This window comes from Columba livia, chromosome 2 (assembly GCF_036013475.1).
Source record: "Columba livia isolate bColLiv1 breed racing homer chromosome 2, bColLiv1.pat.W.v2, whole genome shotgun sequence".
Classification (NCBI taxonomy): Eukaryota; Metazoa; Chordata; class Aves; order Columbiformes; family Columbidae; genus Columba; species Columba livia.
This window is the reverse complement of record NC_088603.1, coordinates 139,601,771-139,626,152: the sequence shown is the minus strand read 5'-3', so window position 1 is coordinate 139,626,152 and position 24,382 is coordinate 139,601,771. Positions and strand designations below refer to the sequence as shown.

The 24,382-nt window shown below is 37.7% G+C and overlaps 1 protein-coding gene across 8 annotated transcripts in view; it reads right to left on the bottom strand.

Annotated features, from left to right (window-relative positions):
* VPS13B (vacuolar protein sorting 13 homolog B) overlaps window positions 1–24,382 on the bottom strand; it is a 449,295-nt gene that overhangs the window by 296,085 nt on the left and 128,828 nt on the right. For all 8 annotated transcript variants that reach the window (XM_065054087.1, XM_065054081.1, XM_065054083.1 and 5 more), the window contains 2 exons: window positions 13,391–13,525; window positions 12,335–12,508 (listed from right to left, as the gene is read on the bottom strand). In XM_065054087.1, the coding sequence (XP_064910159.1) occupies window positions 12,335–12,508; window positions 13,391–13,525 (309 nt within the window). The remainder of the gene's footprint in view (window positions 1–12,334; window positions 12,509–13,390; window positions 13,526–24,382) is intronic.

The window sequence follows — 24,382 nt, the reverse complement described above, 5'->3', positions numbered from 1 at the left end:
TATTTTTATTACATCTATCTAAAAACTCAAAAATACAGCCAAACATACCTTAATCATTTCCTGGGTTTTAATTAAAAGCAATTTTATCAACTGATTGCAATCCTCACTAAAGTTTCATCTTATTAGTTTAGACATGCAACTGCTTAAAGGACTGATATACGCACTTCAAAATACACACATCTGTTTTCCGAAAATTCTATTATACTGAAGATTACTTTAGATCCATCAAGTTTTCCAAAGACATATTGAACATCTTTTATTTTCTTGTATGAATTTTCCCTAGAAAGTGTTTCCTCAATCCTGAATTCCTGTTTCTCTTATCACAGCCAAGACATTTATTCTCCTTTTGTTACTTTATTTCCACTGAATAGATAACCAGATATGAATATAGTTACACTAAATATGAAAAATATACTCTCTATACAATTTATTCAGAGCCTAGTGAGAAAAAGATGTCCAGTTCATTTAAAAGATGATTAATTACAGATCAATGATCACCCTTTATGCAGTGGACAAAGACAAAACAGAAAACAAGAATACTATCCAGAGGTGTTGATCCATCACGTGCTCCATAACCCTGCTCACTAATGTTGAGCACTGTATTTAATGCTTCATTAGATTCCATCTTTATCTTATTTTTCAAATGAGAATTGTTTCTATTAACAAAATTTCCATTATTTTCTCCTTTTCAGGGGAAAAAAAAATCCCAATGATAGCCAGTTCTAATACTATATTTTATATTGTATTTATGCAATGTTAAAACAAGCACAGGCACTTTTGTGGGCAGGGGGGAGATGGGAAGAGGCAGTCAACCTCTGATTTATTAATATTATTATTCTGATCTCTAATAATTTTCAGATTGTACTTTACTTTCATTTATGGTTTGCATGGTATTATTGGAACACGGTCTTTTTTTTACCCTCTGGCATGACAGTTAGTGACCAACGGCAGCTGCAGACAGACCCTGACCGTGCCCACCCTAAGAACAGGCGACACGACTGGCCGGGACTCCTTGTCCCTTCAGTTCTCACTGTCAGGGCACCCACCCCCTGGTACATAACCTTGCAACACTCCATTAAATTTGGATAGCACAACCCCAAAATGATTTGCCGTTCTGCTTACAGACATAGTGGACATCAATTTTCCAAGTCTCTTGGGGAAAATAACTTTTTTTTTTCCCCAGATCTGCATACATCCCCTTTAAAATACATCAGGAATTAGGAAAACACTTAGGAAAACCAGACTTTTCATTAATTTGCTGTGCTGTAAGTGGAACTCTGTATCAACAATTAGCAGCAAGAGAGTGAACAGAACTCAGGACTCAGGTGAGCAAATTACTTTGCTCCAGCGAATGTTTCTATCTTAACTGAACCAGCTGCAAGATTAAGGCAAAACCTAGAATTTTCTCTTTCAGACATTACCTCAAAAAAACAAATTGGTTTTTGCCTTTTCAGAATGCCTTTTCCTCTACTCAAGAGTGTAAAGCAGATTAAAATTAAGAATTAAAAATATTTAGTTAAACTATATAACCGCTATAATCCTATCACCGCATTTCTCAAATAGATTTAGTACTCCACGTGATACTGAAAATGCCAGGATACCTCAAAAATGCAGTACTTGTGTTTGAAGTTGCTGTACTTAGAAACCTCTTTTATAGAGATACTCAACATTAAGTGCTCACATTACCCAACTAGGCTAATTTTAGCTATTAAATAGAACTGAAAAGTTATACAGTCCACTGTTATCCTCAGACCAATTTCAAGTATTTCTGTCACCTTAGACTATGAGTACATACACAAGTATCTTGCATATATTAGTTCTATTTCAGTGCACGGGTAAAAGGAAAATGAAATCAGTTCATACAGCACAGAAGTGATTAAATGGTCTAAAGGCTAAAAGTAACTAATGTTTCCTGCAGTACTAATTTCTATATGGTTCGCAGGTTTTTGATAAAAATAGAGATTGATTTTCCGAAGTTTCACACCACATGAAAAAAATTAAACTAATTTAAATGTTTCCAAAGTTGGACACTTTAAAGATAATTGGTCTACAATTATTTTCAGTTTTGGTATGTCTTCATTTGGGGCTCATCATTTGGGTTATCTAGTTGAATTTAAAAGAAATCAATAAATCAATACGCTGATAAGATTCTAACCCACTTTGTGTAATTCTGGCTGTGAACTGTTGTTGCTTTCTATATAAAACTACCTATTCAGTCAGTTGGTAATGGCACAACTTTATTTTGTGACCGCAAATGGCTATTTATTATTTAACATTGTGAAAAGGAACTTCTCTGGGAACTTCAGGACAGTAATATTCAGGTGAAAAGGGGACAATGTGGCTGCATAGCCACTCTCTGTATTTAAGACAGCATCCCAAAGCATGTAAATGAGATTGTTAGGAAATTTTTGTGTATTACAACCAGAACACTGAAATCTTTGGAGTGACCTGTAGCTTCTTTTTAACCTACTACAGAGTTGAACCATGAAAATTAATGAGGAAAAATATATATATATATTTAGAAACAAATATATATTTAGATCAAAATTTCTGCATTAAAAATAACAGAGAAGTTAATTTAATGTTGTTTTTCATCAAATATGTCACTGAGCAGAAGGGTAGCACGTCATTTACTCACTTGTTACTAAAATTTTTAAAATAAAAATTGATGTCTTCAAAATGCATTTATATTTTACCATCAAAAGTCTACTGATGTTCAGTGATATCTATTTAGCATTTCATTACAAAAAATAGCCATGTTCTATGAACCATTTACATCACCAAAGCTGTAGTGAGAGCAATATAACTCAATTATAAAACCTGGAAACATTTTAAACACCATTTGAAAGTAAACAGTTACAGTCCCTTATGCCCATGTCTGGGAAGCATCCAAATGGAAGTCAAAGATCCCATGGCATTTTTTCAAAATTAGTAGGAGCTATCCCAATAAGTTGGCCAACATATATTTCCTCAATTAAAACCAGATTTCCACGTCCAAAGCTATGTGTCAGCAATTGCTGAGCGCATATGCCTGCCACGTTTCCAAAACCCTCTGCACCACCAGTAAGTATCTAGGCACCTTGCTGAATAATGCTTTTCCAGATGTCACAAGTGGAAAAGGTGAATGCATTTTCATAAATATATGAAGCACAGATACATTATACTTTATGGAAATGGAAATTATCATTTGAACCCATAATTTGACTTTTTCATACCAGAAATGTTAAATATGACTTCGGTGGCCATATGAAACACTTTGATACCACCAGATTGTAAAGTGCTATGGAACACACATGCATACACACAAAATAAAGTTACCAGAAATAATCTCGTATCTGCCATTCCCTAACAACTGTGGTTTTTTTAGTTACTTATACAGAATTTTCTAGGTTACGTTCTGTTCAAACAGAAGGTGGGGAGATGCCCTCTCTGCACTGTAAAGTGTGCGCACTCCACACCACCTACTGCTTGAGCTCAAATCTTCCACCGCCAATACTGAAGCAAGCACTCCTGGCCCCAGGACTCCTACACCACCTGTATGCAAACACTGTTTTCATGAGTCAAAACAAAAGTCAGGCAATGAGTTTCTAAAGAAAAAAAGGTATAAACCCAGAGAAGAATCAGGCTTTCCAACTCCCTCGCTCAACAGATTTCCCAGTGCAATGTCTCAGGCTCCTGCTATTTGGAGCTGAGTACCCATCTTCCCCCTCCAAGTTTTGTTCTTATTTTGCCATATTACCAAATTCTGAAGTGATACAATTAAGAACAGGAAACGGGAAAAAGGCAAAAGCACTGCTTTGGCTAAAGATATTACTCTGTTGACTTGCATAGTGCAGCTGAACAGTGCAGCTCAAAGTCAGGCTTGAAAGAGAAACAGTAAGAGAAAAGTATTTTCAGGGAGCTTAAGTACACAGGCTGCCTTCCTAATAATGATACAACAGAGTACAGCTTGCTTTTTTTAAAAAAAAAAATATCAATTTTTCAGGTATCATTTTACAAAACTCAGAATCCTATTTAGTCACCATTTCAGAATTCTAGGGTACATGTATTGCTGAAGGATTTATGGCATATTGAGAGAAACTGAATGCAATGTAAGCAGAGAGATTAAAACACCTCTTCCCTCAAGAGAGTTTGTAGAATTACTGGAAAGTTGAACAAACTGCCTTATTCCTGCATTGCACAATTACCTTTCTATAACCAGAACTTACTGCCAGTTGCCAGAATTATGCAACCCACTGGAAATAATGCTAATCTAGTTAATGTAGTCTAGTTAATGTATGTCCCACCCTGATGCTAGTCCCATGGACATGAAATGGATAACTCCAGCCAGCAGAGTAACAGTCTGTGCTCGAGGACAAATTTGCTTCCTCTGAGAAAACATTATAAGTGCTGTATCTCTGTAAGAGAACAGATACAGAGGTGATTCAGGTCAAGAAAAATACACGATACTTAACCTGGCTGTATTGCACAACATATAGAGCTGTGAAGGTAATGGGGAAGGATGGAGCACACACGGGCTGGTGAATGTACAAAATTATATGCATTTGAAAAGAGGCTTTCACTTTCTCAGACAGGTATCAGCAAACTTTACCACACCACCCTCCCATCCTGAACCGCTCTGTAGTACCACCGCCTGCTGCCCCCACTTGAACTAGCAATAAAAATAAGATATCCAAAGTTTTCTTTACTGCAATCAAGTAATTTCAAAATCACAAAGAGAGAAAACAAGGGAGAAATTGTATCACCACAAAATACTTCTGCCCACAAATGCTGTAACTCAGAAAACTTCTAAATTTAGCCTCACAGTTCAGGCGGTTGAACTGCTATTTTTAACCCAATTTTGAAAATTGGACATTACTAGAAATGTTCTTTTAAAAATGTATACTCATCTGAATTTAAGTTCACCCTACTCCAACATGAGACTACACGAATACTGTGTTTTCAGTAATTTATACTATTAGCTTTCATATTTTTCCAAGGCAATGTATGAGAATATGCCAGATTCTAAAAGCAATTAAGAGGTTATAAATGTTGTGCGCTGCAAGAGCACAGTTCTCAAAAGACCAGAGTCCTGGCAACTATCATAATCCTTTTGAAAGTGTTCATATTAAGATTAAAGATCACTTTGTTCCTCTATTCCCACAACTAGTTGGTATGGTAAAAAGATCAGTCCCCTAGTTTTATATGTAACATCTTTAACATTTGCTCTCCTTTCTGTGCATGTGATTAAATGTAACATTTTGAAATCCCAAAGTTCTGAGAAAAACATAAATCCTTGTCCACAGCTGCTGTTTGACTCTGGAAACACATGCATTTTCTTTTCAAGCATCTACCATCAAAAAATCCCAAAGGACTTGAACTGGAGAACACCTGCATCTCTTCATTTAGTTCCAATAACAGAGCCTAAACTTCAAAATTACAAAAAGAGATGCTATGTTCAGCTGCAGCTACATTCTGCCCCTAATTCCCGTGAACAAAAATGCTAAGAGCATGAAATCATTCAGGCAAGCTCTGTCATCGAGAGGATAAGATTTTTTGCACCAGAAGCCCAGTGGGAACTTGATAGAAAACTGGCAACAATTACAGATAAAGTACATAGTGAAATCCTCGGGGAGAGAAAAGGAAATGTAATAAGATAGATGGGTATAATTTTTACACATTTATGCCCAAACCACTAATGTGAATTGTCTTTAATTATTCCAACATATTAAGTGTTTTTACACATTCACTGTGTCAAAACTTTCCAAAATACTTTGAATTAGTTTACGAATTCTCTTTTACAAGGTGGTTTTACTCTACTTTCTTTTTTGTGCTAGTTGCACAAGCACTTAAAACCGAGACAGGAACTTTCAAAATCTCATAGTTGCAGCTTTAAACTCCAGACTTTGCAGCATCCCCACTATGAGCACTCAAAATTAAATTGAAAAATATGTCAACAACAGGCTTTTTTAACTGCAAGAAAGGGGGAGTTGGGTGCATAAAAACAAGCACATGTAAAATCTCTCGCCTCTTTTTAAATAAGTTCTAACAGATAAAATCCGCTGGTTTATGATAGGAAAAAAACAATAATATTCCTGCTGGTACAACATTTGACACTTTTTTCATGTTTAAAGATACAATTTCTTCAGTCTTAGGAATATTTTCACTGTACAAATTTTTTTCTCCAGGGGCTAGGGGGGCAGAATGTAGTGAACTTACAAAATATTCACAGTGCAGAAAAAGAATCCAAAAATCTTTGGAAGTTTAAAACAAATAACACTTAAATGAGAAATAGCCAACTTTCATAAGGTTGAATATGTGCTTTTCAGCCTTCATGCAGCTTTCGCAAACTAGAGAAGCCTCTTACTTTGCTCCACTGGGTGTATCAATTTACCACACATGAGCCTGATATTAATACAGGTACTTTTGTTTAGGCCCTTATTTCACTGCTGCATTACTGAATATTTAAGCTGATCTCAAAGCAAACTTTATTAATTATATTTTTTATTTTAGCTACTCTTGATTTATATGCAATAAAGCTCTCCATACACCGGCTGTGCACACACTCCCAATTATTGAATATGGCAAACCAAACAGTGCTTAATCAGCTCACCTCATCTATTCAACAGCTGCTCATAATTAAATACTAACACCAGCATTCTTTTTGAAATCTCCCTATTTCTCTCACAGGCCAGGTGAAACAAACAGGGCCTGCAGCTTGCACAGAAGGTTAATAAAGCTGAAGTTATTTCCAAGAAGCAGTAAGAAGACCTTCCCAAGCCCCGGGGTAATGGAATAATCTCTCTTGTATTTATTTTATACGCTGCAGTTTAGATAAAGGCTGGAGAGCATATCCACTGTTTTTTACAACTAGGCACTATGATAACCTGGGGCAGTTTTTCATAGGACCTAAGTACCCAAAATTAAAAGCACCACCACATAGACTTGTATTTAAGGACTAACTAAATCATATTTCTATTATTTGTCCCTAAAGAATTCCTCTGCCATAGGTGGATCAGTTTCCCACTGCTAATGACACTTAGTGCACCAAACAGTAAAACACTTGCTAAGTAATCATTGGTATATGCACTTGTTTTACATAATACTTACTTTGCCTGCATATGCTATACAACACAGATTTATAAAGCTGCCCCTTTTGGAGTTACATTTTATGGAGTATTTCTCCTTTGCTGGCTATACTCAATGCAGTGTGCTACTACTAAAGCCGCATTTTTTGTCTCTTCTTCTCAGTAGCAACTAGTGAAATAGCAAGAAATAAAACACTAGTGTAAAATGCTTTATCACTCAAATTGTAAATACACCCTCAACCTTCGCAGGGCCAACTACAGACAAGCAACAAAAATAAGCTGCACAACTGTTCTGGTCACCCCAAACCATATGATTTGAGTGGTACAAGACAGCAGACAGTTGCTGACTCGACAGGGTGAAGAAAAGATCCCCTACCTATGTGTTCTCTGGGTAAATGTGCCCTGATTTATTGAAGAACCTCACGCCATTTGCACAACCTCCTTCTCGGCATTTTCTATCCAAACAATTGCTGGGATTTTAGACCAAGTTATTTTCCATTCAACTTCACAGATGCATAATGAATTAATTTGTTAACTCTTCCTTCACTAATTTTTATATATATGAAAAAAATGTTTACAAGTCACTTGCACAGGCATTGTATTGTATTCCAAGATTCTTCCAAAGTACCCAGAAATTCCCCTGCAATCACTTCTCTTGGTTTTACACACAAAAAAATATTATATTATTCTCTTCTTAACAGAGTGGCTAAGTTGCCGCTTGTATACCTCCACCGCACTCACCTCCCCATCACACTGTGTGACAGCAAAGCTTTCTGAATCCTTGTATATGGGGAGAACTAAACTGAGTTTATCCAAGTGCTGTGTGACAACTAATCCAATCCCACTAAGTTGGAACTGCTGTCCCCCTGAGCTCTTTTGAGAAATTGTGTGTACTTTGAGAGTACCAGCTGTACAGCTATTGGTGTTACGTACTTTGTAAAATAGCCAACTCGTCCAACCTCAGCCTTATCTCAAACAATCTGATAACACCAGACAATTCTATATGATTTTTCTCATCTCTCCTGTACAGCTTTCTTCATTCTTTCTACAAGCAGGTTACACCACTCTCTTCACTCTTCTCTATAGTCCCAATTCCTGTTCCAGAACATCCTGTTTAACATTATTTGGATAAATTGCTCAAAAAGCACAACTTCAGTTCTGCACAATCATCTGCAGTAGTACAGCTTTAAATAACTCTTTGATTCCCCCAAGGCATAAGTTGAATTTGCTGTCAAATTATCTGGTAGAGCTTTCATAATTCCCAGAAGTGACTGCAACTGACAGCAAAAGCATTTTTATGCTCTCAAATCACTTCATATTTTCTCTCCATGCAGTTTTCACAGTTGCAATGAAAAGGACAGCCTTATCTCCTATATTAAATTGCCTCAGTTCCTTCAGCAAGTATTTGAAAGTGAAAGCTTTAATTAAATCCCTCATCCTTCATATAGAACCCGAGATAACTTAAACATTGTTTTCTAGTTTAATTTATACTAAAAAAAAAACAACCACCACAAAAACCACACACATGGAAAAAAAAACACCATGTCATTTGCAGCACACTATTCTTCATGTTTCCTGGGACTAAACTTTAAGGAATCACTCAGCGTTTCCCTCTCATTTATCATCAGTCCCAGGTGGCACCTTCCAGAGCTGGGGAAGTGGAGCTGGAGGCTGAGCAGGTCAGCCACTGCCACCCAGCACAGGGAATCAAGGCAACTTCCCTGAGGCACCAGGGGATGAGCAAAGTGCCCAGTAAATTTTCAGTTCTAAAATCTTAGCATTTTAAATACATCTCCATTCGTCTACAAAACAGGTTATTACAAACCAATTTTCTGCCTCTCAGAGTCCCTGCAGATGAGTCTGGCCAGCACTTCATTCATCCTGAATGGAATCACACAGCACATTCAGGATGGACAAGGGATCAGACCCAGCCAGCATGGGTTTAGGAGGGGCAGGTCCTGTCTGACCAACCTGATCTCCTTTTATGATCAGGTGACTCACCTGGTGGATGAGGGGAAAGCTGTGGATGTGGTCTATCTGGACTTCAGCAAGGCCTTTGACACTGTCTCCCATAATATACTCTTGCAAAAGCTGGTAGCCCATGGCTTGGACAAGTGTACTCTACGCTGGGTTAAGAACTGGCTGGAGGGCCGGGCCCAGAGAGTGCTGGTGAATGGGGCTGCATCCAGCTGGCAGCCAGTCACTAGTGGTGTTCCCCAGGGGTCAGTGTTGGGTCCAGTCCTGTTTAGCATCTTTACTGACGATTTAGATGAGGGGACTGAGACCATCATCAGCAAATTTGCTGATGACAACAAGTTGGGAGGGAGTGTCAACCTGCTGGAAGGCAGGAGGGCTCTGCAGAGGGATCTGGATAGACTGGAAAAATGGGCTGATTCCAATGGGATGAAGTTCAATAAGGCCAAGTGCTGGGTGCTGCACTTTGGTCACAACAACCCCCTGCAGCGCTACAGGCTGGGCGCAGAGTGGCTGGAGAGGAGTCAGACACAAAGGGACCTGGAGGTACTAATTGACAGGAAGCTCAACATGAGCCAACAGTGTGCCCAGGTGGCCAAGAAGGCCAACGGTATCCTGTCCTGTATCAAAAATAGCGTGGTCAGCAGGACAAGGGAAGTGATCCTTCCCCTGTACTCTGCATTGGTGAGGCCACACCTGGAGTATTGTGTTCAGTTCTGGGCCCCTCAGTTCAGGAAAGACATTGAAGTGCTGGAGCGGGTCCAGAGAAGAGCAACACGACTGGTGAAGGGACTTGAACATAAGACATATGGGGAGAGGCTGAGGGAGCTGGGCTTGTTTAGTCTGGAGAAGAGGAGGCTTAGAGGTGACCTCATCACTCTCTATAACTACCTGAAGGGAAGTTATAGCCAGGTGGGGATTGGTCTCTTCTCCCAGGCAGTTAGCAATAGGACAAAGGGGCATGGGCTTAAACTCTGCCAGGGGAAATTTAGGCTGGATATTAGAAAGAAATTCTTTACAGAGAGAGTGGTTAGGCATTGGAATGGCCTGCCCAGGGAGGTGGTGGACTCGCCGTCCCTGGAGGTTTTTAAACTGAGATTGGATATGGCACTTAGTGCCATGATCTAGTAAACGGACTAGAGTTGGACCAAGGGTTGGACTCGATGATCTCTGAGGTCTTTTCCAACCCAGTCGATTCTGTGATTCTGTGTTTGTGCCTTCATTGTCATAGGCAACTCCTGTCACAACCTACCAAATACTCTCTACTGTTTAACTGGAATATCTGTGATACTGATGAGCTAAAATGTATGTCAGCGTGACCTGTAACAAAAGCAATAATTCTATAGTATAGGTAAGTATGCACAGCTCACTTCAAATGTAATTAATATTACAAGACAAAAATCAGAAAATACCACATACTATAATAGTGATAAACATTACTATGAACATTTAAAAGCTACTACAGTGAGACAACAGGTGCAACAGACTTTCCCTTATTTAACAAAACAGATCTGAGTAATTAAGAAACTGTTGAATCATTAATTCCTCTTCAGCAATGTTTTAGGGGCAGGAACTTAAGACAATTGTTATAAAAACACATTTCCAAGATGACACGCTCCAAGAAACATACAAGTACAGTTACTGAAAAAAACCCAACAACCTAACAATTGCTGGAGTGCACAGTGCTTACAAATATTTATTTTGCATGAGAATCAAATGTTGCTTACATATGTACATAAAAATTACAAAGATGGTAATACTGTTACTTTTCAGATTAATGACATTAAACAACCATTACACATAAATAGAGAAAAAAGCAGACTTTTCAGTTTACTTTTGTGTGTCATAATATTGGGGTCAACTAATTATTTTGCTTTCCTTAAACTATATGCTTTTCAGGGTTGTTTTGTTTTTTCCCCGTGTGACCCCACTCTTAGCATGGCAACAGGATAAGCTTTTAGAAACACAGAAGCATGATTTTTAAAATGCACCACAGTGACAGCAAAGCCTAGATCCATGTGTATTTCACAAGCTATATTATAATCATTTTAAAATACTTTTCAAAACTGTCAGTGTAGCTTAAAACAGACCAATGTTTTGTTTAAAGCCCACAGAAACCATAAGAATGTCAGGTAAGAGTATTTATGCCTACAAAGTCAACACCCTTAAATTTGTCCAAGCAACTCTCTGAAAATATTAACTTATTTCTCATTTAAATTCACCACAAAACCAAGTTTGATGGTGTCAAACGTGTACTCTGTAGCATTTTAAAAATCACCTTTTTATTATTGTGCTGTTTTTTTGTGATAGAGTTAAGTTTTTCCATATTAGTTACTATGGGGCGAGTTTTTGGATTTGTGATGAAAAAAGCGTTGATAACACAGGGATGTTTTAGTTGCTGCTGAGCAGGGCCTGCACAGAGTCAAGGCCTCTTCTGCTCCTCACCCCACCAGCGAGCAGGCTGGGGGTGCACGAAAGGCTGGGAGGGGGCACAGCTGGGACAGCTGACCCCAGCTGACCACAGGACATTCCACACCATACAACATCATGATTAGTATATACAACTGGGAAAAGAAGGAGGAAGTGGGGGACATTCAGAGAGATGGCGTTTGTCTTCCCAAGTAACCACTGCATGTGATGGAGCCCGGATTTCCCGGGGACGGCTGAACACCTGCCTGCTCATGGGAAGTGGTGAATGAATCCCTTGTTTTGTTTTGCTTTGCTTGTGTATGCAGCCTTTGCTTTACTTGTTAAACTGTCTTCATGCCAACCCATGAGTTTTCTCACTTTTTCTCTTTTGATTCTCTCTCCCACCTCACCAGGGTAGAGTGAGCGAGCAGCTGTGTGGTGCTTAGTTGCCAGCCAGGGTTAAATTATGATTAACAATATTACGACTAAAATAATTCTTAATTTAATTATAAGCTACACTGCAAATTCATATGAACCATTTCAAATTCAGTATGTCAACTTCTTTATAAGATGGTCAACTTATTAGATAAAGGGAAGAAAGAATAAAACTAATATTTTCAACATGGATCCTGCCCCCCCAAACGTTTGCAAAAGATTTTATACAAATAAAAGGCAATCAAAGTCAGTGAAGCATTCCTTATTGAAGACGGCACGCATCAAAACGCTGCTTCTAGTTTGTGTCTCACGGTGAGCAAAAGTAAAGTTATAATGTGAAAAAGTTACTTCAGCATTTGGCACATTTTAGATCAAGCCTCTCTTTTGAAAACTACATTGGATAGGAAAAATGTAACGTGATAGCAGCTTAACAAGAGTTTTGCACTTACCAGAATTATGGCAGTAGTCCATATACTGTGGAATTTGGATTGTAAAGGCTACCAAATCTGGAGCTAAGAGAGATTCTGGTTTTCTGCTCTCATTGAGCCATTTACTGCTGTGTAAGTCTCTGGTGTCAGAAGGACCTTGAATTAAAGGAATTAGCTTCTCTTTTCCACCATCACCTAAGATAAAGATTAGACTCCTTAGAGCTTTCACTGTAAGAAGATAAATTGTCAACACAAACATTCACTAGTCCAAAGAGAGCAGCTATTAACATTGCAAGTACAGAATTAGAAAAGGAAATAGAAAGAGCAATCTCATATGAACTATTAAATAACTTCCTTCATGTTATCTTGTAAATGTTTTTACAACCAAGAGGATTTCAAATAAAGTAATAAATTATCTTTAAAAGACTAATTTCCATCCTAACTTCATAAAAGGTTACCTTTTAAAATCACCATTAATTAAAAACTTAGTATAACTCTAAATTGAATGCTCCTGACATTAGCTGCCTTTATATATGAAGTGATAATAGACACAGATTGGAGAAGTTACTGCATGCTCTTCAAGAAAAATTCTATTAAAGAAATTTTAAAACTATTTATCCACAAAGCCCTTCAAAACTTCACAAGCAAAATACATACTTGTAGTATTAATGGAAAACGAGACATTAAACAATAAACAGCATACATCAAAATTATTCTACAAATAAAGCCGAATGCAAATGTTCTGTTCTGTTCTGTGTAGCATGTAAATGCAGAGTTATACCAGAGTTATATTCCGTGCTTTTAGACTAATATTTGTTTTAGCAGAAAAAAAAACCAAAACAAAACAAACTATTTTTTTCCTTCAGCGTGTAAGAATTGACTATAGTGGGGCCAGAATGGATCATCCTGGCACACTTAACAATAATAATAAAAAACCTCCAAAACAGAATACAAAAAACCCCTCTCTGATTCATAGGAACAATGAGTAAATTCTTGTTTCAGTAACTCTCCTTGTAAAAAGCAAGGCCAATTCTCCTATACAGGCAATAAAGTTTTACATGGTCCAGCTGCACATACCTGGGGCTTTGGCACAAATTTTTATTGATCCCACGGTCCCAGAGGCACATTTGACCAATGATGTGCCGCAGTACTTCAATTCAACGTTCTGGATTGAGCCCTCAAGAGTTGGCAGGGGATTCTTAGATTTCACACCTAATAAAAGAAAACTGCAAATGTACTAGCCTGTTGAATTTAAATATTTTTATATTCCTTCACCAAGGCATTTAAACTTAATTATACTTTAATTATCTACCTTAGATATTCTTATAGCGGTTTTGTTGTGATTCACAGTTTTTAAATGGAAGTGAGAGAATACTGTATATGGGCACTTTAATACAAACAGTTATGCGTAAAATATATATAGATACCATGAGGAAAACACACAAGGCCACTTAGAAATTGGAATAATAACTATGTATATACACACACATACATTTTTGTTTACACTTTACAAGAGCCACCTCGGCTATTCTCTTTGATGTTTTTATTATGATCCTTTCATTTCAGGATCTTAAAATGACCAAGTGTTTCCAGCTTACATTTAGACAACATCTTACTCAGTAGCGATGTAAAGCGTTAAATCCACGCAGCTCAATAACCCAGAAGGCCAACGGCACACTTGCCATTTTTCAACGGAAACCAGAATTCAACCCTTGCCTTAGGTCACAAGTGGAAATAAGTTTTGGTGGTCTTTCCTCGGCCCCCGCTCGCGCACACCAGAAAACCACCGCGCCAGCTGGAAGACACGGGTGCTACTGGCAGCCGCTCTGCAGAGCTGCCTGGAACACGGGGGCAGCAGCGGGAGCTGACAAGTGGGGACTGGGACGTGTGGGCAGAGCTCGAGGGCGGCCCCCAAAGCAGCCCCAGAGCCGGGGCGCAGCCAGCCCGCCTGTTCTGCACAGCGCTGCCCGCCTCAAAAAAATACATCCATTTACTTGACAATTAGAAAGAAATCGTTTCAACACCTGTGAGAAGTAAGAAAGGAAAAACTAACAGAAGTTACCATTTGTTGTGCTTTTTTCCCCTCATGCAAAAGAGACTTGGAATTTGTCAGTTAAAACTGGCAAGCAGCTTGTTAATTGTGCAGACATCAGTATAATTATGAAACAGTTTCCTCGCACATGTAACATAAAATTCATCCCAAAATGTGTAGTTAGGCAAGGAAAGTATTATGGAATATCAGGTGGAAAAAAAATACATAATTATATATTTTCAAGATAGTTACATACATTAAAGAAACTTAATATATTATATTAATAATATATTAATTATATTAATATATTATATTAAATAAACTTAATATGTTATATTAATATGTTATTAATATATTATATTAATAATTAATGTAATATATAATATAATACATGTATTAATATATTCTCTATAAATATATTAAGATATTCTCTACTGAATGAACTCAGTTTTTTGCACAGTCACTCAAAGACTTAACCCAAAGTACAACTTTTAACATACGTTAACTAGTAAGAAAAAAAAGTCCTCAATAAAAACAAGAAACAAGAGATTTAAGATTAAACTTGGTAATTGCGCTTAGTTCATTGTGCCTATTCCATTTCCTGAACATTGAAGGGTATTTGGTAGTGCATATAAAGTCACTCGGTAAGCAGACTTCTTAACATATATAACATTTAAGTTTTATTCTGGTAAGAGATTAAAACAGTTTTTTAATAAAAAGTACTTTCTGAGGTAGGAAGAAAGCAGCAGCATATGAGGGGATACAGCATCTAGTAAATCAAAGTGTCATGTGAAAGTAGGTTCCACATTCTTATCAAAATATAACCCATCTTGTGTGTTTGAGGTACGCCCAGCCTTTCCCCAGCTTGTGATTCAGGAAGGCTGCAGAGAATTCTCACTGCAACCCGTTTGTGTGCCTGCCGCTACAACACCCCAGCGCTTCTCAGCCTGAAAGATCAGCTGCCGGTTCTAGTCTGCTGAATACACCCTCGCTCCCAGCCCTGCCAGGTAAGCCTCACTTAAAGCTGAAAATCCCCTTTGGTCTAAGGTGTGGTATCAGACACAACTGCATGAATTTGTCACAAGTGGACAGGGTATCTGCCAGCATTTCCCAGTCTTGGCTCTCTCATACTTCCTATAAACTTGTGCAAACAAAGGCCATTGTGTTGCGGGGAAGTTTGCTTTTCTGCCTATTCCAAAACAAAGATTCTAAAATATCATTAGTGGCAGCTAAGATTACAGTCAAAGCAAAACAAATATGAGTTCATAATTTGAGAAGATGTGAAAGATGGACATCAAAATCGGTAGCTTCTTGCTGCTTCCACCTTTCAGCAACTCTTCTTACACCTCAAAATACAAACTGTTATGTCCGATACATTTCTCTCAGTTCACTATGGAAGGTTAAGTCCACTTTTAGATGCGTTACCCTGGACAACTTCTCTGCATTAAGATTAAGACTAAAACTTTCCACGTTAGTTACTTGCACAAGTTGGTTTAATTTCATATCTGAAAACAAGTTAACCAGTGCCATGTGACTGTGCTCCCTACTTGCTTCTGTTCACTCCTACTCCCTCACCAAGAAACTTCTGAACTTGTGGAACTTCAGCAAGATACGGCAGCATTATCAAAGATATTTATCTCCTATAAAATCCATGAAAATGTGCATGTATTTGTCCTGTTACCTGAGCAATCAGTGTCTGCGTGACAGTCAGCAACGCACACTCAAACCGGCCAGTGCCCTGTTTGCCCCCCAGCCAGCAGTCAGGGACCACGATGGGAAGATGGGAAAGTCGAATGGCTTGGTCTTCAGCATATAATTAACTATTATATGACTGGCAACTATAGGAATAAGTAACTGAGAGCAGTAATAAGCTATTTCTTTCTGGAACATCTGTCAAATGGATAGTATGAATACTGCTTCAGTTGTTTTCAACTACTTGAAAATAGAAAACTATTACAAAAACATAGCATAATCAGGCCTCTCTTTTTCTATGTTGCTTTAGATCAAATGGCAACATCATCCTGTTATCGGTTTTAACACCTGATAACCACAGCACACAACAGTAATAAAGGAGAAGTTACAAGAAAAATTAATTCTGCTCAGGTTTCACAGCTCTGGACTGAGGGATAAACAGAAAACCCATTTACTAAATATTAAAATCCTACGCAGAGCCTACAATAATAATAAGGAACTTAGGATGTCTAACTAGACTTTCATCATGAGGACAAAAGTCTCCTGAACCTATGGTGATTCTCCTTGCCCAGTTACAAGTCTCTTTTTTAAAGTGCAGAATACTTAGAGACTCTTGGTGAACCATTTACAATAAATGGGTGTAGTACAGTTAAACATCAAATTTTCTTCAGCCTCTGAAAATTTTTGGAAATTATGAACCATCCCCCATAAACTTGTCAAACTGGCAAGCGGCTCTACAGAGAAGAAAGAAGCTTTGTTTCCTATATGTGCCTCTGATTATCTGTAGTTCCCATCTCTATAACTTTAGTTCTTCACAAATATTCTCCCTTATTATCTCTTTCTTAATTATAATTATAAATTAGAAGTCTCAATAGTTGCACATAGCTAAAATATTCCTTAAATACCCATTTCAGCAAACAAATGTTTAAGCAAGCAAAGACTGGGTCTCTCTTCGCTCCACTCAACGTTTATAAACTTTTTAGAAGCAGTGTCTTCTCACGGAATTGATTGAGCAGGAAGATGTTAACACTCCTAGATAAGAAATGCTCCACACCTCCAAACACTGACTCAAATTTAGTACGAAGACTAACACTTCACAAGATTTTAATTAAAATATTGAACCTGAATTCAAAGAGGAGCCAGAGAAATAAAATCTACCATTACCAACAGCAACATAATCCAAATTCAACATCCTGCAAATGAAGCATGAGAAAGGCTTATTTCCAAGGTGCAGGCAACAAAGCAGAATTTGTGCTGCACTTGCTCTTCTGGAATCACAATTTGAAAAGCAGAACTGTGATTTACTTGACTTTGTTGCTCAGTGTAGTCGAAACTGGAAAACAGCAACCATGTTCCTTTTCCAGTACACCCCACATTTTCTTTAGTTCTTATTTTCATCTGGAACATTGTAATCAAAGACTTCAGGAAGAAAGACAGATACATATACCCGTGTCCACTAAATATAAGGATGCTTCCAGATAAAAATGACAATTTTCTAGTTGTGTGATTTTCGTTCTGGAAACATTTTGCCCACTGTAGAACTACTTGCAGTAAAAATCGCATGTTCTCAATATGCAACCACATTCACACTTTGTGATCAAATATTATCAGTTTTACCTGAATCATACTATCACACAAAAAATGTAAGACGTCACCAAAGACCTAAACCCCTGTTCTTTCCATACTGCAGAACGCAAAATAGGCAGCAAGTTTTTCTAACTTAAAATATACTACGCCTTGACAATTTAGGCCCCGTACATATTAACTTGCTTTTTAAACTCCAAGCCTAAAGAGCCATTCTGGTCTAGAAACATGTACAGAAGTATCACATCATGGAGGAAGGTTCTCCCACACTTTAAAGCATCCACATCCCCCCCCTGACATTTTTGGTCATAGCTTTGGTCCTCTCCAGGTACATAACCCATCCATACAGCTTCTCTCAAGTCCCTGCAGAATTCAGTGACATTCTACGTGCAAGCAGGAGGGAAAACTTTTAAGTCCCGTTAAAAAAAAGTCACCCAAGCAGTGATTTTACCAATGGCCTATACATCTTTCACCAATCCATTCATAATAAGGTGAATTTGCAATGGTTAATGGAAAACTAAGAGGCAAGAATCTAAACTGATCAATAGAAAAGGCAAGAAACCAGTAGAAGAGGTATGTTACTGATTCTGAGGACAAGAGTCAGGTCTGTGTGCCGCCAAATCCCTGAAATACAATAAATAATTCTTTAGAAAGATCATAAAAGAGAGAACTGCAAAATATGAAGTAGGAAATGAATAAGGCATGACTAAAACTTCTAGAAGCAGCTCCACATGTATTCTCCCCATATTTAGGTTATGGCCTCAGAAGGAAAAATTTCAATATTTAAAGCATTAAGTACCAATAAACTCTGGTTTGGCAACACGATATAGTAAAAGACTGTCACATACATGTCAAAATGATTTCAAACTCAGTAAAAGATCAATCCGTGAATAAAAGCAAGGAGCTTTTAACTAAATGAAATAACATTTAGGCTTAAGTCTTACTGGAATCAAGAAAAATCATCCAATTATTTCCATAGAAACATATATTTAAGCTTTACATGACTAACACAGAACAGCTAGTAAACAAATCGTTGCATAATAGAAACTTCACTTCACTCATTAGAGACCAGCATTTGTGTCCAGCCCGTTTAAGCGGTGCCCTCAGTGAGAACTTCTGAAAGTCTGTACAGAACGTGGTTACACAGATGGCACTTCTGAGGAACTTGAAGCTAAAACCCGACTTAATTCTTTCCTCCTTGCAGTACAAACATAACAGAGGCCACAGAGACCAGCCCTGGCTGGCACCAGTGCTACCTGTCACATTCAAAGCACTGGGGGACTGTGAGCTCGTCTTCATTGCAGTAAAACAGCAGCAGCATGGGAACTTCAACATCTCTTTGGTTACTGTGCTTCCCCCACAGACCACCTAAAAACACTGGGGGTTCTGGAGGGGCTGTGTTTGGGCTTTTCTTCCTTCTCTCTCCCCTTTGTGTTTTCTTGGTGGTGGTGGTGGTTGGCTGGTTGTTTTTTTGTGTTTTTTGTTGTTGTTGTTTTGGTTTTGTTTTGTTTGTTTTTGTTGTTGATATTAGTTTGTTTTAATTGGAAAACCAGAGAAGAATAGAGAGCTTTTTAAAAAATGTAGAAGCCAGGTTATAAACACTTGCCCAGTTTTGTCTGTAGTAAAACTACATATTCCTGATGAAGTTTCCCAAAGGCCTTTACTGCGCTCACAATTCCTCATTTTTAGTCTGTCACCATAGTCCACAGACTACATTTTGCAGCCCTAACATAGACACTCATGGGCTACTATCTTCTTTTTTCTTCAAAACAGTAATTGAGGTATCTTATTTTGATGATGTGTCAAAGGACAGGTCTATTTTTTTTTCTAACTAGGCATTACTAGTTACCATTACTATTGCTATTCTGATTATCATAATTTTTTATTTTCTTGTAACAGTGAACCGGTTTTCAGTCTACATACTACTATTCTAAAAAAATTATTATTTCATCCCCACCCAATCCCAAAATTTAACAGGGCAATAACAACAGGATTATGGTCTTGCCTCTAATGTATGGTGAGCTAAACAGATTTTCTACTGTCTTGAGCTTCTTGTGCCACAGTTCCACACCTAAAAGAAACCTGTCCTAAAAATTAGCTCTGCTTTCATTTTCTGTTCAGCCATGGTACTCGGAGGAAAGTGAATGCATAGAAGGGTGACAGCAGTTATTGATGGACTTTAGAAAAACTCTCTAAAGAAGGTGAAACTGCTTTCTTCTTGGGCAACAATGGCAAAATATTTATTGATGTAAGTATCAACCATTCTCTTCATCAGAACATAAGCTGCCAAAATCACATATATGCACATACATAGCACAAAAAAGAATCTCCTCATGTTATTTTGGTGTTTCCACAGACAGATTTCAGGGGCAAGCACACAGCAAGTCACACACTGGTCTTCACCTTGGAGATCAATATTAAAACCTCTGTAAGTAACCATTTTAATCCTTAAACTGCCTGTAAACTAATTAAGGCTTCTTCACTTCCTAAACCCCAAAACGGATGTAGGACCATCATTTAGTAATATTTACATATTGCAAAAAATTTCCCAGCCTGCTAAAGAACACCATTTCACCTACAGTATGAGTCACATAAATCTAGCAAAACCGTGTTGCTACATTCCCATTTCAAGACTCCACACAACAGCCTTCATACAGGTCCCTGACTGCCTTTATCAACAAGGTGCTTGATTCTTCTAAAATCCCACTTCAAATGGAGAGTTAAAGAAGAAATCTGTGACTCAAAGACTGAAAACCAGTACTAAAGAAATCACAGAACATGCGGAATAATATGTTAAAGGTATTGCAGGTCAGAAGTACCTTTGTATAATTCTTTATTGATAACTGGTTTTAAGGGACTATCTATTCCGGTAAAATAATGTTTCAAATTTGAACGCTCACAAAAGAACTAAACAGGTACCACCACAAAACAAACAATCCCACAATACAAACAAAACCACAAAAATAAACAAAAAATCCATGACCAAAACATTTTCTAAAAATACAACAGAGCCTGGGAAAAGCTTCAGAACTCCCTTTACCGCCTGTACTGGGGCCGGCCAGCAAACATTCACGGGCTCACTACCAACTACCACAACCTACCAAAAGGACAAGAACCATCCTGAAAGGTTCTCAGTGTAAGGTACAGAATCACAATCCATGCATAGTCTAACTGCTGTTCCTTTTGAGCTAAATAGCTAACGTTTAGAGAAGGAATTCCACCTTCCACCTTTAAACACATATAGTATTGCAAATGGCTCTAAAACCTTGCTGTGAGAAGTGTAGTTTTGAGCAACTTAGTATTAACCTTATTATTGCCAACATTCAGGCTATTTAGGCATTCCCAATTATAAGTATACCTAATTGAAGCTACTACTTTAGGTTTGGCAACATGACACTGGTCAGGACACAGAATTAAAGTGGCTTTAGCAGCCCTGGTCCTGCTGTTGCAAAGAGAGGTTCAAAAAGAAGAAGAGGATTGATTTTCCTTCCTGCACAATTCAACAGCTGCATTTCAGATACCGCTGTATGATTTGAGACAAATGGCAGAAGCCCAAGTTAATGCATTAAAATAACTTGCGTCTTCTGAGAAAATGTAAAAAAACCACCAACTTATCAGGATATGAATTTCTAACTCTCAGAAAGCACATCCTGTCAGTCCTTATATGTATATATTGTCAGTAGACAAATGCTAAAAATTACAAGGATGCAAATGCTTCCAGGATACAGGTAAATAAGATCTTGAGAAACTTTCACCATGAAGTATTGGAAGCAAGATCCTGACGAAGACAGACAGATGAACAGAGGAAAGAGCTTTCAGTTTCCACCCCTAGTAACACACCCTTCGCTTAGAAACATGCATTCGCCATCAGTTGCTTTCATCTTAGTCATATAAGTCTTCTATCCCTTTCAAACATGGTAGTTTTGCTGTATCTGAGGATAAGCTCAACAGCTCATGGAAAATGTCAGCATGTGAAGTATATGAAAACACTTTTGCTCATTAATATATGCTTAGATGATCACAAAAAACTGCATTTTCTATCCTAAGCTTCTATTAAGTCTAGTTTCAGTTCAATCCAGCACCAGTTCATATGCCTAATCTTCAAATACGCTAAGCATCACAACTTGCAGTATATATTAGACTCTGGAATAAAGCCCACGTATTACAAATGAGTAAAAAGGTATGTAGCAACTAGAGAAAAAGGAATGTAGCAACTACAGAAAAAGGATATCTACCACCTTCTAGGACAGCAAAATGTAGGATGGAAGAACAAAGTCTTAGAGGAACCAGAGCTCATCTCAGATCTCACCACCTTCTGTTTCAACTGGTGAGCTAATTTCCCTAAGACACATCTATTTAAATAAGCTCTTTGGGAACCATGAAACTGATAAAGCCTGGTTTCCTAATGAGTTTGTTTTCCTTTGCCCTTAAAAAGCTTCAATGATCAGAATAGATGAAAACCTTGAAGTGCTACATTACATACCCACTGTGTAAGAGACAAGAAACGCTGAATCTCACCTGGGCCTACACCTGGTTGTGAGCTTCCCTGGAACACACATGACACCTGGTCACCTCCTCGCTGTCAAACAGAATAGCCAGCGATGGAAATCTCTCACAAGCTCAATTCAAGATAATTGCATATGGGACAAAACAGTTATGGACCAGCAAAAAGCTTAACAAATTGGGGATTCTAGATTATAGACACAGTAATTCTTTAAGAAGAAACTGCAAAGGTTTATAAAAATTCCACAGAAGGGCAGATGTGTTCAGTAACAGTATTATAAAAAAATAAAGAACTAACATCTACAGTGTAATAATTAAGAGTTTGATTTCCTAAGTTGCTAGGGATGGTGGGGGAAGCAAAAAAGAACATTAACATCTTTCAGTTGGGAGGTGAAGAAATCCAGCAGGCACGTGGTTAAAAGACAGAGACCAGAGGTTGCTGCTGGGGACATGGACTGCAAAGGAGCAGGGAATGGCAGGAGGACAGTAATTCAGACAGGGTGGGCAACTGAAACATGGTAGAGGTCACATGGAAAAATATTAAAATACAGTATATAACTATTATCCTAAAGAGTCTCCACATGGTATTCCTTCTCAGACAGTATATACTGCTTTAAAGAATAGAGAGATCTCAGGCTCCCCCTTCCCGTGTAATTTTCCACAAGATTTCACTTTAAATAAAGATAAGGTTTTTTTCTAACTGGAATATCATTCTTACAGTTTTCTATATCGCACTGCATTTCTTTATGATATCACCGTGCTCCTCCCACCAATTTAAATACACATTGTTTAGGATGTAAACTTAAAACCACAATGCTCTAAGTGTAACAAAAACGTTTATATTTTCTTTTAAATGTAGTATGCAACTGCTGAGGAATTAAAGAGAAACAGTACATTTAGTGTCTGGAATGGCCATTTCTTACACCAGGAGGATGTTAACCTTTAATCCTTGAAATCATTAAAGAAATGTTTGTAGAAATATTTTTAGCCTCTTTATCTGGTCAAAGTACTGGAAGTTAAGTCGTGTCTGTACAAACCAATCATTTCACCAGCAGTTTTATATTTCTTTAAAGCCTCATATAAAAAGCACCTGCTTAAAGTGAGTAATGGAGTTTTATATTCATTGCACTTAGGAACAGCGTATGTAACCTATTCCGTTTTCCTCCCTTGTGGAATATATTTCAGCTTATATTGCACAGCACATTACCGATGTGTATAAAGACTCTCTGATCAGCAATTTGGACTGCAGACAGCAACCTGCATGAGTGCACTTTTTTCCCCTCCTTAAATACAGTATCCACTTGATTCACCAACACAAATTAAAACCATCCTTTAAAGATGATGATCTCACCTTCACAGAGAATACATGAAACCCATACATGCTAACACCATAATAATATCAGGCTGCAATCTACAGCATATACTCTGCACAACCAACAAGCAATATACATGCTGTCAGCATTATTTAAAAAAAAAAAGAAAAAAACAAAACAGCTAATAAATAATCTTCCCTGGCCAAAGAACAGAAACTCTCCACCGTGTGATTGATTTCTGAGAGGTTAAAACTCTTACTGTCTATGAAGATACAAAAAGAAGATAATACAAATGCAAGTCCTGTAACACAACATATATAAGGGATGCAAATTAATATTGGAATTTGAATTTTGTCAAAAAAAAAAGAAAGAAAGAAAGGCATGAAAAAAAGTACTTCTGTACTATAGCTCATTAAAGCACAAGCTTGTGACATATTTCCTTACAGCTGAGAAATTTGAAGAATTCTTCAACTCAACCTCGGCATGAGGTTTCCCAGCAGAATTATTTAGTACTGTATTTTGATAAAAATACAAACTTGCAATAGTCTAACAATAGTGTTCTTCAATTATGACAACGTTCATATTGGACTCCAGTCTGTAATATAGGCATAACCACAAAACAATAAGCGCATACTATTTTTAAGAAAGCTCCTGTTTTTCGTTTAAAAACAACAGTGAATTTTGACAGGACAATTTAAATAATTTTGTAAATACTTTCGCATTATTAATCAGAACCATATAATAGTATCCGTGAATTCATCGTACTATGTATTACTATATTACACACAGAAAGTGCATTGATGTTAATGTGTTTCAAACAGGGTGCTTACCAGACTAATTTATCTTCTAGGCACAGAACTGTATCTTCACAAAACCAGATGCTACCTGAAAGCAGACAGCTACTCTTTGCATCTTCTCCCATCCACGTATCTCTGCATTGATAAG